This window comes from Bos indicus x Bos taurus, chromosome 7, assembly GCF_003369695.1.
Source record: "Bos indicus x Bos taurus breed Angus x Brahman F1 hybrid chromosome 7, Bos_hybrid_MaternalHap_v2.0, whole genome shotgun sequence".
In the NCBI taxonomy this organism is placed as follows: Eukaryota; Metazoa; Chordata; class Mammalia; order Artiodactyla; family Bovidae; genus Bos; species Bos indicus x Bos taurus.
In genome coordinates this window covers 104865378-104877938 of record NC_040082.1, presented here as the reverse complement: position 1 = coordinate 104877938, position 12561 = coordinate 104865378, and the positions used below count along the sequence as shown (strand labels likewise).

The 12561-nt window shown below is 51.3% G+C and overlaps 1 protein-coding gene across 1 annotated transcript; it reads right to left on the bottom strand.

The window, feature by feature from the left end:
* Positions 1-2730: 2730 nt before the first annotated feature.
* Positions 2731-11301, bottom strand: PGLS (6-phosphogluconolactonase). Its single transcript, XM_027548205.1, has 5 exons — positions 10951-11301; positions 6222-6329; positions 5658-5759; positions 5220-5360; positions 2731-3091 (listed from the first exon to the last, which is right to left on the bottom strand). The coding sequence occupies exons 1-5, from the start codon at positions 11236-11238 to the stop codon at positions 2954-2956; spliced, it is 777 nt and encodes a 258-aa protein (XP_027404006.1). The 5' UTR covers positions 11239-11301; the 3' UTR covers positions 2731-2953.
* Between the last annotated feature and the right edge of the window lie 1260 nt (positions 11302-12561).

The following is a 12561-nucleotide window of genomic DNA, read 5'->3' as shown; positions in this document are numbered from 1 at the left end:
GCAGGGGATGCAGATATGGGCAAAACAGACCACACGGCAGCCCCCGTGGGCCACTGGTTAGCACAACAACAAAACTGTCAGACAGTATGGATAAGGGAGAAACATGGAATGGGAAAAAATAGAAAATGCTAGGGGCAAGGAGGGGTCAGAGAGGTTATGGTGCACCACGATCTGAAGGAAACAAGGGTCAAGCCATGCAAAGGCCCTGAGGTGGGAACGGACTCGGCTGGTTCCAGGAAGAACACAAGGTGGATGGATTGGAGGAGAGTGAATGGGGAGTAGATATTAGGTAGGAGGGTGGGGGATTGCAGGGGCCACATGGGGGCTTGTGGGTCGAGTGAGAAGGATGGGTTTCACTATGAAGGCAAAGGGGAGCCACAGGCAGGTCTGGAGCAGGAACAGCTGCTGCTACCGGGAGAGGGGCACAGGAGAAGTGACATGCCTCAGGCAGGGCCCTCCACATGGGGTCTTTCTGTCTAATCACTTTCCCTCCACTTCTCAGCCTCTGCCTGCGGCTTCAGGGGTCATAACACCTGCTGTTGTCCAAGGTCACGGCTGGGCAGCTTTCCTTCCAAACCTCTCCTCGACCTTCCTCGGTTTCCGCTCAGAATCGGTCCCACTTCCTCACTCTCACATCTGAGTGATCAACCCAGACAAGATGTTGAAAGAAACTTCACTTTCTGTGGTTTCGGATTTGAGGTTTCACTTCCCACGCCCCTCGCCCACTCTGCTTGCCCTGGCCCCTGGAGCCAGGTGGGCCATAAGCGGACACACTCTGGGGAAATGCTGTAGCCCTGAGGCAAAGAAGCAGTGCCTTGGCACATTCAAGGTTCTCAGCAGACCTGCAGCAGGGCCAAGTGCAGAAGTCACCCTGACCCTGGGTTTGCAGCGGGAGTTCGGCCAAGTGAGAGTGGAGAGGGTTGAACTGTGTCCCCCCCAAAGGATAATATCTACAGGCCACCATCAAGAAACCAGAAAACAAGCGTGAGCCAGGATGTGGAGAAATGGGAATCCTTGTGTACTGTTGGCGGGAATATAAAAATGGTACAAATGCTATGGAAAACAACAGAAGGTCCTCCAAAAATTAAAACTAGAATTACCATATGCATATGACCCAGCAATTCCACTTCTGGATGTCTGTTGAAAAGAATTGAGAGTAGGCTCTGGAAGAGATATTTGTCCACCCTTGTTCACAGGAGCATTATCCACAATAGCAAAACACAGAAGTAACCCGAGGGTCCGCCGACTGATGAATAAATAACTAAAATGTGATATGATCGTATTTTAAAGAGGAAGGAAGTTCACACACACTACAACATGGATGAATCCTGAGGACACTGTGCAGAGTGAAATAAGCCCATCACATTAATACAAATACTGTATGATTTTAATTGTATGATGCACTTAAGAGTAGCCAAAATCATAAAGATAAGAGGATAAGCAGTAAGGTCCTACTGTATAGCACAGAGAACAACATTCAATACTCTGTGATAAATCATGGATGGAAAAGAATATAGAAAATGTATATGTATGTGACTGAATAATGTACTGTACAGCAGAAATTAACACAGCATTGTAAATCAACTATACTTCCAAAAAGAAAATTCATAAAGACGGAAAACAGAATGGTGGTTGCCAGGGCTGGGGAGAGGAAAGAATAGAAAGTGAGCATTTAATAAGTATGCGGTTTTAAAATAAGCAAATATCTACACATATTTATACATATATATTATTTTTATTTAATTATTTGGCTGCACTGGGTCTTAGTTGCGACATGGGGGCTCTAGTTCCCTGACCAGCGATTGAACCTGGGCGCCCTGCACTGGGAGCACAGCGTCTTAGCCACAGGACCGGCAGGGAAGTCCCAAATACAGAGTTTTAGATTTACAAGGTGAAAAGAGTTATGGGGATGGATGGCAGGTAAATGTATTTGAAAACACTGAATTGTATAAAAATGGTGAAGATGGTAAATTTTATGTTATGTGTTATTTTAATACAGTTAAAAAAAAACAGTTAAGTCCATGTCCTAACCCTTGAAACTTCAGAATGCGATCTTATTTGGAATAAGCATTTTTATAGACATAATGAATTAAGGATCTTGAGACAAACTCTCAAGATTTAGGACTTAGGGTGGACTTATGTCCAAGGACAGGGGTCCATATCAGAAGAGGATGGGAGTGAGTTCCCTGGTGGCCTAGTGGTTAGGATTCTAGGCTTTCCCTGTTGTGGCCCAAGTTCAATCCTTGGTCTGGGACCTGAGATCTCATAAACCTAAGGGCGTGGCCAAAGAAAAAAAACAAGACAAACCAAAAGAAAAAAAGAAAAGGACAAGATACGGAAAGACACACGAAGAGAAGGCCAGACACAGAGAGTCTGCCAGACAAGAGAGGCAGACACTGGAGTGAGGCATCTCCAAGCCAGGAAAGGCCAAGAACTGCCAGCAGCAACCAGAAGCCATGAGAGAGACCTGGAGACAGACTCCTGCAGAGCTTCTGGAAGGGTCCAACCTTCCTGACATGGAGGTTTCAGGCTTCTGGCCTTGTGAACTGTGAGACAGTGACCTGCATTTATTTTAAGACACCTGATGTGTGGTACTTTGCTATGGCAGGCCCAGGACACTCATGCCAGATGCCCATCCCTGCCCTCCACAGGCTGGGATGAGTGTTACGAGTCAGGCGCGCCACCTAGAGCCCAATGGTCCCACCACCCACCAAGGACCACGAGACAGTGGAAACTTCAAACAGATGCTCCTTTTAATATGACTCACCCAGAGCCACGGCCCATGGGCTAAGCCCCTGGGTGGGCCTGGTGGCCAGACCCTACAGCTTCCAGTGGCACCACTCGGCTTTTCTAAAATAAAGCCTGGAGTGGGCTGGCAGTGGGGCCCAGCCCCAGAATGTCCCAGGCCATTGGGGCTGCACATAGTAGCAGCTGTGGCATCTCTCGGCACGGGTTACAAAGTGGAATGCTTCTCGAAGGGCACGGTCAGGAGTCGGGCTGCTGCCTCGTCCAGAAACCAGCAAAGTTTCCCAGTGCTGGGCTGAACCAGTGCGGCGGGGAGCGGGTTCTCTTCCTTGTCCTCCAAAATGCGCTGTGTGGAGAGGGCAGGAGCGTGGGGCCCCACCTGCACCCCGGCACCCCTCAGACCTCTCCAACCCTCAGAAGTTGAGATCACCCTTCCCAGATGTCCTGGCTTCAAGCAACCAGCAGAGACGGGGGTCTCTTCCTTTTTATCATCTGTGACCATTTAACAGTGGGGTCAGCACACTTTTTTTTTTTTCTAACACGTTTAAAAAATATATTTATTTGACTGCAACAGGTCTTAGCCACAGCACTGGGCATCTTTAATTGTGGCATGTGGGATGTAGTTCCCTGACCATGGATCAAACTCACGCCCCCTGCATCGGGAGCATGGAGTCTTAGCCAGTAGACCACCAGGGAAGTCTCCAGAACACCTTTGCTGCCAAGACCAGAGAGTCACTATTTCAGCTCTGCAGATCACACCCCAACTCTGTTGCAACAACTCGGCTCTGCTGTTACAGGGCAAAAGTACCAGCAGATGACTCGTCGCCAAGTGGGTATGGCCAGGTTCCAACAAATCTTTATTCGTGGACATTGAAATCTGAATTCTGTAACATTTTCACACACCAAAGAATACTCCTCCTCTTTTGCTTTTTCTCCCAACCGCTTAAAAAGGTCAAAAGCCTTCTTAGCTGTCAGGAGGATTCAGTCCCTCCAGCTGTGGTGGGCTGACCCTCTAATGTGATTTCATGATCAGCAGGCATGGGAAATAGTACTCTCTGCCAGCTGGGTCTGCCGCAAGCACTCTGAATCATTAACTTGTTCACTTCTGACCACAGCCCTGCAGGGTTGCCTCTGTTCTCACCCCTCTTTTTACAGTCAGGGAAGCTGAGGCTGAGGGCAGCCTCCTGTGAGGGGACTGTGAGTTGCAGCTGCCTTCACTGACCCTCAGGAGGTCCATGGGGAGGAACCCTCCTAGCGCACCTTGCAGATGGGAAAGTTGAGGCTTGGTGGGGCGGGGGCGTTCAGTGGCCATCTAAGGCCATGCTGGGTGTCACTGGCAGGGACACTGGGTCTGCTGGAGTCTGCACCCTGAACCCTAACATTAGCCACCCTCATGGAGACATCTGGGCCCACAGTTGGTGGAAGAATTGTTACTTATTTATCTTTAAAAATATGTCTAGTTTCTCCCATAGTGGTTGGTCTTTTCAGTGATGGTGATTAAAGTGTTTTTTTTGTTTATTTTTAATATCCACTTTATGATTTTTTAAAATGTGGTTTTATTTATTTTTGGCTGTGGTGGGTCTACACTCCTGCGTGGGCTTTTTCTCGAGTTGTGGCGAGTGGGGGCTACTCTCTAGCTGTGGGACATCCACTTCCATTGCGGTGGCTTCTCTTGCTGTGAAGGGTGGGCTCTAGGGCATGTGGGCCTCAACAGCTGCAGTACGTGGGCTCAGGAGTTGCAGCTGGTGGGCTCTAGATCACAGGCTCAGCAGTTGTGGTGCCTGGGCTTAGCTGCCCCATGGCATGTGGGATCTTCCTGGATCAGGGATCGAACCCCATGTCTCCTGCATTGGCAGGAGGATTCTTTACCACTGAGCCACCAGGGTAGCCCAATATAAATTTATTAATTTTATACTTTCCTAATATATTATGTATATACCTTCTTATTCCTACTTTTTTTTTTAAAACTTATTCCTACTACATATGATTTTTCTCCAGTTTCACCAGGGGTAGTTGTTATGCTGTGGATCTATGTCTGTGTTATGGCTCTGTCTATGCATGGTTCTGTCTATGTTATGGATCTATTTACCGTTAAGTTTTTAAGAATATGAGCCAATTCAGTGATTTCAATCTCACTTATTCCTTCCTCTGACTTTTCTTAGATTTATGTTATTTTCCTTTGTTCTCATTCTAAAGTGCTTGACTGGTTTATTTCAATTGTTTTCTAGTTAATAATGAAATATATACGTATTCACATTAAGTGCTATGAATTTACCTCTGAGCCATCTTGGCCATATCTCGTCAATTTCAATTCATAATAGTTAACCCCTAACTAGCCTGTATTTGCAGTTTTCATCCCTCCTTCAACCCAAGAATTACCGAAATGCCTTGGGATCTGGTGCTTTCCGCACAGCAGTGTCTAGGATCACATTCTCCGCCTACAACCTTCTGGGGAAGGGGGCCCTCACTGTTACCTTCAGAATAGCTGCCTTGCCTTCTCCTGTCGCCACAAAGATGACCGTTCGAGCTGCGTTCAGCACGGGAAGAGTGAGGGTCACGCGCTGCGGAGGTGGTTTCGGAGAGTCACTGATGGGGGCCACAATTTTCTCCCGCTCCTGGGGGCAGGGAAGCCCAAGGTGGAAACAGGAAAACACCACTTGACTTCCTGAGTACTCACACAGGCCAGGCACCATCCAGCCACCATTCCATCCCACCCTGCTAATTCTGTGGTACTTGATTGAAGGCCCGTTTTGATGGGTGAACTGAGGCTCAGAAGGGTCAAGCCCCAGTGGGCACGCCTGTTGGCTGAGGCTGACTCACACCATTCTGCAGGCACCTCCCAACCCTCTGGAAGCCCCAGATGGCAGAGGTCGGGGCTCAGACGTGAGCAGGGCCTTTGGGGGTGTGCTCACCTGCAGGAGGGGGTGGTCTGGGAAGAGTGAGCAGGTGTGGCCATCAGGACCCACACCCAGAATCAGCAGGTCAAAAACCGGGATGGAGTCCCCTTGGAAGGCCTGGATGGGGAAAGAAGACAGTCCCGAGAAGTTGTGAGGGAAGAGCTCAGAGGACACAAAGAAAGAGTTGTCAGAAAAACAAGTTGCTGTAACACAGTAAGCCAGGCTCAGCCTTATCTGCAAAAAAAAGGAACTCTATTAATCTGCAAGGCCTCACACTTCACTGTCTCAATGGCCTGACAATCTGGGGATGCAGCTGTGCCCAAGATGTGAATACCCAGGCCTACTGCCAGGGTGTCAGAAGTGAGGCCGCCTTTGGGGGTTCCCCCAGAGCAGTGCTGTGGCCTCTGAGAGGGGGACCCTCAAAGGGGTCTGTCCAGGGTGAGACTGGGTCTACTGACCATCCCCAGGGAGAGCTTCTGCTGTGATGACCACTCAGTGTCACCAGTAGGCTTACTCCATCACTCTGGGAGAGCCCACTGGGTGGATGACGTCTCCCTGCAGCGGCTCCAACGCGCTCACCTGTCTCAGCTTCTTGGCGTAGTCCTCAGCCGCCTCCTCCACAGGCAATGCAGGGTTGATGGTGATCACCTGGCTGTCGAAGATAGGGAGCTTGGAGAGCAGGTGGGTCTGCAGCGGACAGAGGCACAGTGTCACCAACAGCAACATACAGTCAGTGGGGGCATGGGGCTTACACCTGGGACTACCTGGATCCTCCAGGTTAGGACATGACTGTCATTATACCCACTTCCTGTGTGAGTGAGGATCCCAGTGGCATTCAGCCAGAGGTCTTTCAAGTCCCTGGTGATTGGAGGTCTCCTGGCTCTGGCCTGCACCTGTCTAGCCACATCAGGATCCTGTTTCTAAACGCCCAGGGTCCTTTGGGCTTCAGGATAAAACCTAGCTCCTCTCAGCCCTCCAGGAGGTCCTGCTGACCTCCAGGCCTCAGCAGGTACACCAGCTCTTGATCCTGCCTGGGAAATTCTTACACATTCCTCAAGCTGCCTCCTCTGAGCAGCCACCTCTGCCTGCACCTTCCCCAACTGCTGCTTGGGGGTGTGACATGTAACTGTGGTAAGCACTGATTTCTTTTCTGGGTTGCACTACAGGGTGAGCATGCCCGGCCCACAGCAAACACCCCAGCCTATGATCAGTGGATTTAATGCAGAAGTACCTGAAGTCAGGCGTCCTGCAAGATAGAAGGCTCCAGCCCTTTCCCGGGGTATGACATGTAACCGTGGTAAGCACTGATCTCTTCTGGGTTGCCCTACAGGATGAGCATGCCCGGTCCATAGCAAGCACCCCAGCCTATGATCAGTGGATTTAATGCAGAAGAACCTGGAGTCAGGCATCCTGCAAGGCAGAAGGCTCCAGCCCTTTCCCGCAGAGATGAGCCCCATGGTCTTTGATCTGCCCTGGGATGGATGCTGGCAACCCCCACCTCAGTGCCTCCTTTTGGGCAGGGCCTAGCTCAGCCAAGGCAACGCCGGGCTGACCCACAAAGTAAAAGTAGGTAAACAACAAAAATATAGTGTTTGGAGCAGAGGGGGAAGGCAGCAAGGACATGGGATGAGCCAGCCAGAACTTAGGGTGCTGACTCCCCACCAGTGCTGGCCAGAGGAGTGCAGGCTCTGTGTTGAGCGTAACAGGGAGCCAAGGAGGGTGTATGAGCTGGGGAGGAGCACGATCAGACAGATGCACTGTTGGAAAGACCAGCTTTGCCCAAGGTCCCTATCTACACACACCCTTGGGGATCGTATGAGTGAAGTCAGGGGGGAGTACGGGCACCCTATTTCTGTCACCTGAGTCCCCTTCGTAGCTGCCCTCCCCCTAGAGGCTCAGAGCCATTTCCTCCTCCTCAGGCTGGACATCGGTTTGGCAGGTTCCTAGACCTGGAACGGCTGGTTGATTGGGTGGGTTCTCTCTAAACACTTTGCAGGTGCTGAGGAACCATCCCCAGGAAGGTGGGCCCAGCTCTTCCTCCCAGCCTGGACAGCAGAAGGCCCATGGTACAGGGTGAACCATTCATACTTGGAGAACCGCAGCTGCCCAGGGCCCATCCTCCAGGAGAGGAACCCCTCTGCATCCCTGTACCATGTTGCTTAGTGATCCCGCCCCCAAATTGACATCCACCTGGAATCTCAGAATATGGACTTCCCTGGTGGCTCAGTGACAAAGAATCCACTTGCCAATGCAGGAGACACGGCTTTGATCTCTAATCTGGGGTGATCCCACGTGCTGCAGGGCCACTGAGCCTGTGCGCAACTACTGAGCCTGTGCTTTAGAGCCTAGGAGCCACAACTACAGAAGCCGGAACTCCGCAACAAGAGAAGCCACCACAGTGAGAAGCCCGGGCACTGCAACTAGAGCAGTCCCCGCTCACCACAACTAGAGAAAAGTCCATTTGGCAACAGAGACCTAGCACCGCCAAAAATAATTAATTAATTTAAAAAAAACAATGTGGCCTTATTTAGAAAGAGGGCCTTGCAGTTGTCATTAGCGTAGATGAGGTCACAGGGCATTTGGAAAGGCCCTAAATTCAAAGACTTGTGTCCTTACAAGAGGAGGACACAAAGAGAGAATCAGATGAACAAGTGACGGAGAAACAGAGACAGAGATTGGAGTGATGTGGCCACAAGCTTGGAACCCCCAGAAGCTGGAAGAGGCAAGGAAGCCTCCTCCCTGAGAGCCTTTGGAGGGAGCATGGGACTGCTGACACCTTGATTTTGAACTTCTGTCCTCCAGGACTGTGAATTGATGACTGTTGTTTTAAGCTACCCATTGGTTAGTACTTTGCTACCACAGCCCCAGGAAACTAATATGATTCCCTTCCGGGGGAAACTGGCAGGAGCAAATCCTCGCCCCACATCTGTTCCCACCGCATAGTATTTGCCTCTGCTGTACCCTGTGCCCCAGCTCACCTGTGGCCAGCTCCTCATATCCTCCTGGTCGCTGCCCAAGTGTCACCTCCTCAGAGCGCCCCACTGCCCTGGCTGAAGGATGCTCTCCCTTCTCCCCTGGCACTTCTTATCATCTCACAGTTTTTAAAAAATATTTATTTGGCTGGACTGGGTCTTAATTGCAGCACTTGGGATCTTTGATCTTCACTGTAGCATGCAGGATCTAAGTTCCCTGCTGCTGCTGCTGCTGCTAAGTCACTTCAGTCGTGTCCGATTCTGTGCGACTCCATAGATGGCAGCCCACCAGGCTCCCCCAACCCTGGGATTCTCCAGGCAAGAACACTGGAGTGGGTTGCCATTTCCTTCTCCAATGCATGAAAGTGAAAAGGGAAAGTGAAGTCACTCTGTCATGTCTGACTCTTAGCGACCCCATGGACTGCAGCCTACCAGGCTCCTCCGTCCATGGGATTTTCCAGGCAAGAGTACTGGAGTCGGGGGGCCACTGCCTTCTCCACTAAGTTCTCTGACCAGGGATCAAACCCAGGCCCCCCTGCATTGGGAGCGTGGAGTCTTAGCCACTGGACTACCAGGGAGTGAAGTCACTCGGTCGTGTCCGACTCTTTGCGACCCCATGGACTGTAGCCTACCAGGCTCCTCCGTCCATGGGATTTTCCAAGCAAGAATACTGGAGTGGATTGCCATTTCCTTCTCCAGGAGATCTTCCCCACCCAGGGATTGCCGGGTCTCCTGCATTATAGGCAGGAGCTTTACCTTCTGAGCCACCAGGGAAGTCCCCATCATCTCACACTATTATCTTCTGTCCAAACTGCATTGCACGGCGGCTATGAATGGATTTCCACTCTTACTGCCCTGTGTGTTGGTGCCCCACCCCACTATGAGCCCTTCAAGGGAACTGTCCCTAGTGCTGGATACAAGGACACACACACACACACACACTGAACATCCTTGCAACTTTCTCTCTATTGTTTTGTTAGGATTCTGTTACTTGAGCAAGTATGGCTTTCCTAATTAAAAGTCTTTCAGGGACCTTCCTCTTCTGACACAGGGGATATGGGTTCCGTCCCTGGTCAGGGAACTAAGATCACAAACGCCTTACCATCAAAAAACCAAAACATAAAAGAGAAGCAATATTCAACAAATTCAATGAAGACTTTAAAAATGGTCCACATCAAAAAAAAAAAAATCTTCAAAAATAAAAAAATTTTAAAAAGTCTTTCAAAGTCTGGCAAAGTAAAAAAGAAGCACGGGGTCACTTTTAAATTAAGCTCTAGGGGAAGACACGCAGGAAAGCAGACTTGAGTGACCCCTGCCCCTGAAATGTGTCCCGGGTGCTCTCTGGGGGGTTCCGCCAGGCAGGTTCATACCCCAGCTCCCTCACTGGTCACTAGGTGACTCTCCTTGTCTGGCTTCAGTTTCTCCATCTATGAAATGCAGGTACTAACAGTCCCCGCCTCATAGTCACTTGTAGGGTTTCATGAGATGATGTGGATAAAGCCATGGTAATCAGTAAACCTTCCTTATTACCAAACAAACAAACAAAACAGCTCAAGCTTCTTTTCGAAGAGAACTCAACACACCCAGGACCTGAGCAATCTGAGGCTTCTGGCCAAACCCACCCTTCCCACACCTCCCTGGGTGGGTTTTCCTTCTCCATCCACAGCAGGAAGAGTTGACTCAGATGCGCGGGAGGGGGTGGGGGAGTGGAGGGCAGCTCAGATCATAGCTCTTCCAGGCCTCAGTTTCCCTTCTTATAAAATGGGGGTGGGGGGTTTCCCTGATTCTATAGGAGTCTGGGGCCCCAGGCCAAAGATAACCAGCCACGGAGTTGACAGCGCCACAAGCAGAGTGGAGATCAAAGAGAACTTGCCAGGTTAGAGATGGGGAAACCGAGGCCCAGTTTCCACACCAGATCCCGCCTACCTGGCTCTTCCCTAACTCGGCCTCTGCACTTACTAGCCTGCAGCGCCTGAGCGTCTCGAAGTCCTGGAATGGACCACCAAGTTTCGCCTCTATGCCTTTGCTCATGCCCTCTACTTGGCCACCTGAATCGCACACGACTTAGCGACAGAGCACACACACACAAAATGCATCACCGGTCCACCCGGGTGGCAGTGGAGGTGCACCCCAGATGGAACCTCAGGGCACCCAGCAGACCATTCCCAGCTCCAGTCCAGGCAGAGGGCACGGTGCTACCCTGCATAACTCTCGTCGCCTGGTCCAGGCGGTGGGCGCGGCCTTTTCGACATGACCCCGGGTGGCCTCCGTAGCCGGGTCCAGGCGATGTGCACGGCCCTCTCGGCGTGACCCCCGGCGGCCCCCGTAGCTCTCACCCGGTACAGGCCGTACGTGCTCTCGGCGTGCTCGAAGGGCACAAGGCGCTCGTCGCAGAAGCCCAGCGTCCAGCGCGCGAGGCTAGCGGGTCCAGCGGGGGCGGCGGCAGCGGGCAGCTCGCGGGCTAGCATGGAGACAAGGCTGCCGCCGGACAAGCCGAGCGTGAAGCGGGCGCCGGCATCCGCCAGGCAGCATGCTGCCTGCTGCACTACCAGTTGCGCCAAAGACGCACCCAGCTCCTGCGGGCTCGAGAAGACAGAGATGAGGCGGGGGGCCGGCGCGGCCATGGCGATGGCGGTGGCAGGGAGGAGGAAGCCCTCCCGGCGGCCACGAGTGCGCCTGCGTGAACGCCGGTCCCGCTACCCAGGTGTCTGTAGCACATGCGCAGACCCACGAATGACGTCCCGGAGAGGCCGGGCAGTGGGTCCTGATGCGCTCACCGATTTTTTTGCCTGATCATGGAGCTTTTTCCTGGGCTGGAGCAGGCAGAGTAGGTGCAGCTGAGCTCTACTTCCTGATATCAGGGCGGGCCTAGAGAGCGGAGCTCAGAGCTTCGAGGCTCGCAATGAGGGGGCCCTGCGGTGGGGTTAGAGGGAGCCGATTTCTTCGAGGGCGGGGATTTTGGTGGGCTTTGAAATTTCTGAACTAGCACGTTTATCTTGTTGGTATTTGTTGTTTTTCTCTTTAGTTAAAGTATAATTATGTATTTTAAAGTATATACTTGATAAGGACGGGTGTATTTCGTTTGTTCACAGAGTCCTCTCAACCCTCCTGAATTGTGGCACGGTGTAGCAGCTGTGTTGAATTTGTCCTGCATGTTTCTGTGGAGATCTCCTCCCCTCTGGGTCTTGCCTGGAGAAGCTCCGAGAGAGACAAGTGGGCCTTGGCTGATAAGATAGAATGGTGGTGGTTTAGTCGCTAAGTCGTGTCCGACTCTCGTGACCCCATGGACTGTAGCCTGCCAGGCTCCTCTGTCCATGCGATTCTCTAGGCAAGAATACTGGCTGCTGCTGCTGCTGCTGCTAAGTCGCATCAGTCGTGTCCGACTCTGTGCGACCCCATAGACGGCAGCCCACCAGGCTCCCCCGTCCCTGGGATTCTCCAGGCAAGAACACTGGAGTGGGTTGCCATTTCCTTCTCCAATGCATGAAAGTGAAAAGTGAAAGTGAAGTCACTCAGTCGTGTCTGACTCTTAGGGAGTGGGTTGTTATTTTCTTCTCCAGGGGATCTTCCTGACCCAGGAATTGAACCGGGGTCCCCCGCATTGCAGGCAAGCAGATTCTTTACCGACTGAGCCAGGAGGGAAGCCCGATAAGATAGAATATTCAGGGAATAACATGAGCAGGGAAGATTGGAAGGGGCAGGAGGTCTGGTGGGTCAGGGCAGCTGGACCACCTCAGAACCTGAGAGTTTAGGATAGTGTAATAAGTGCAGTGAGATTTGCCTAGGTACTGCATCTTTCAAAGAAGTAGCAAATTAAGAAAACAGTTCCATTTATAATAGCAGCAAAGAGAATAAAATACTTAATAATTTTAGCAAAAGAGGTGCAAGACTTATACGCTGAAAACTATAAAACTTTGCCAAAAAGTAACTTAAAATATGATCTTAAT

Excerpts from the sequence above, each read along its gene's own strand:
- PGLS (XM_027548205.1), bottom strand. The coding sequence starts at position 11,238 with ATGGCCGCGCCGGCCCCCCGCCTCATCTCTGTCTTCTCGAGCCCGCAG. Across the intron at positions 5,760-6,221 it reads ACGCCAAGAAGCTGAGACAG|GCCTTCCAAGGGGACTCCAT; the intron begins GTGAGCGCGTTG and ends TTCCCCATCCAG. Across the intron at positions 3,092-5,219 it reads GCAAGGCAGCTATTCTGAAG|CGCATTTTGGAGGACAAGGA; the intron begins GTAACAGTGAGG and ends CTCTCCACACAG.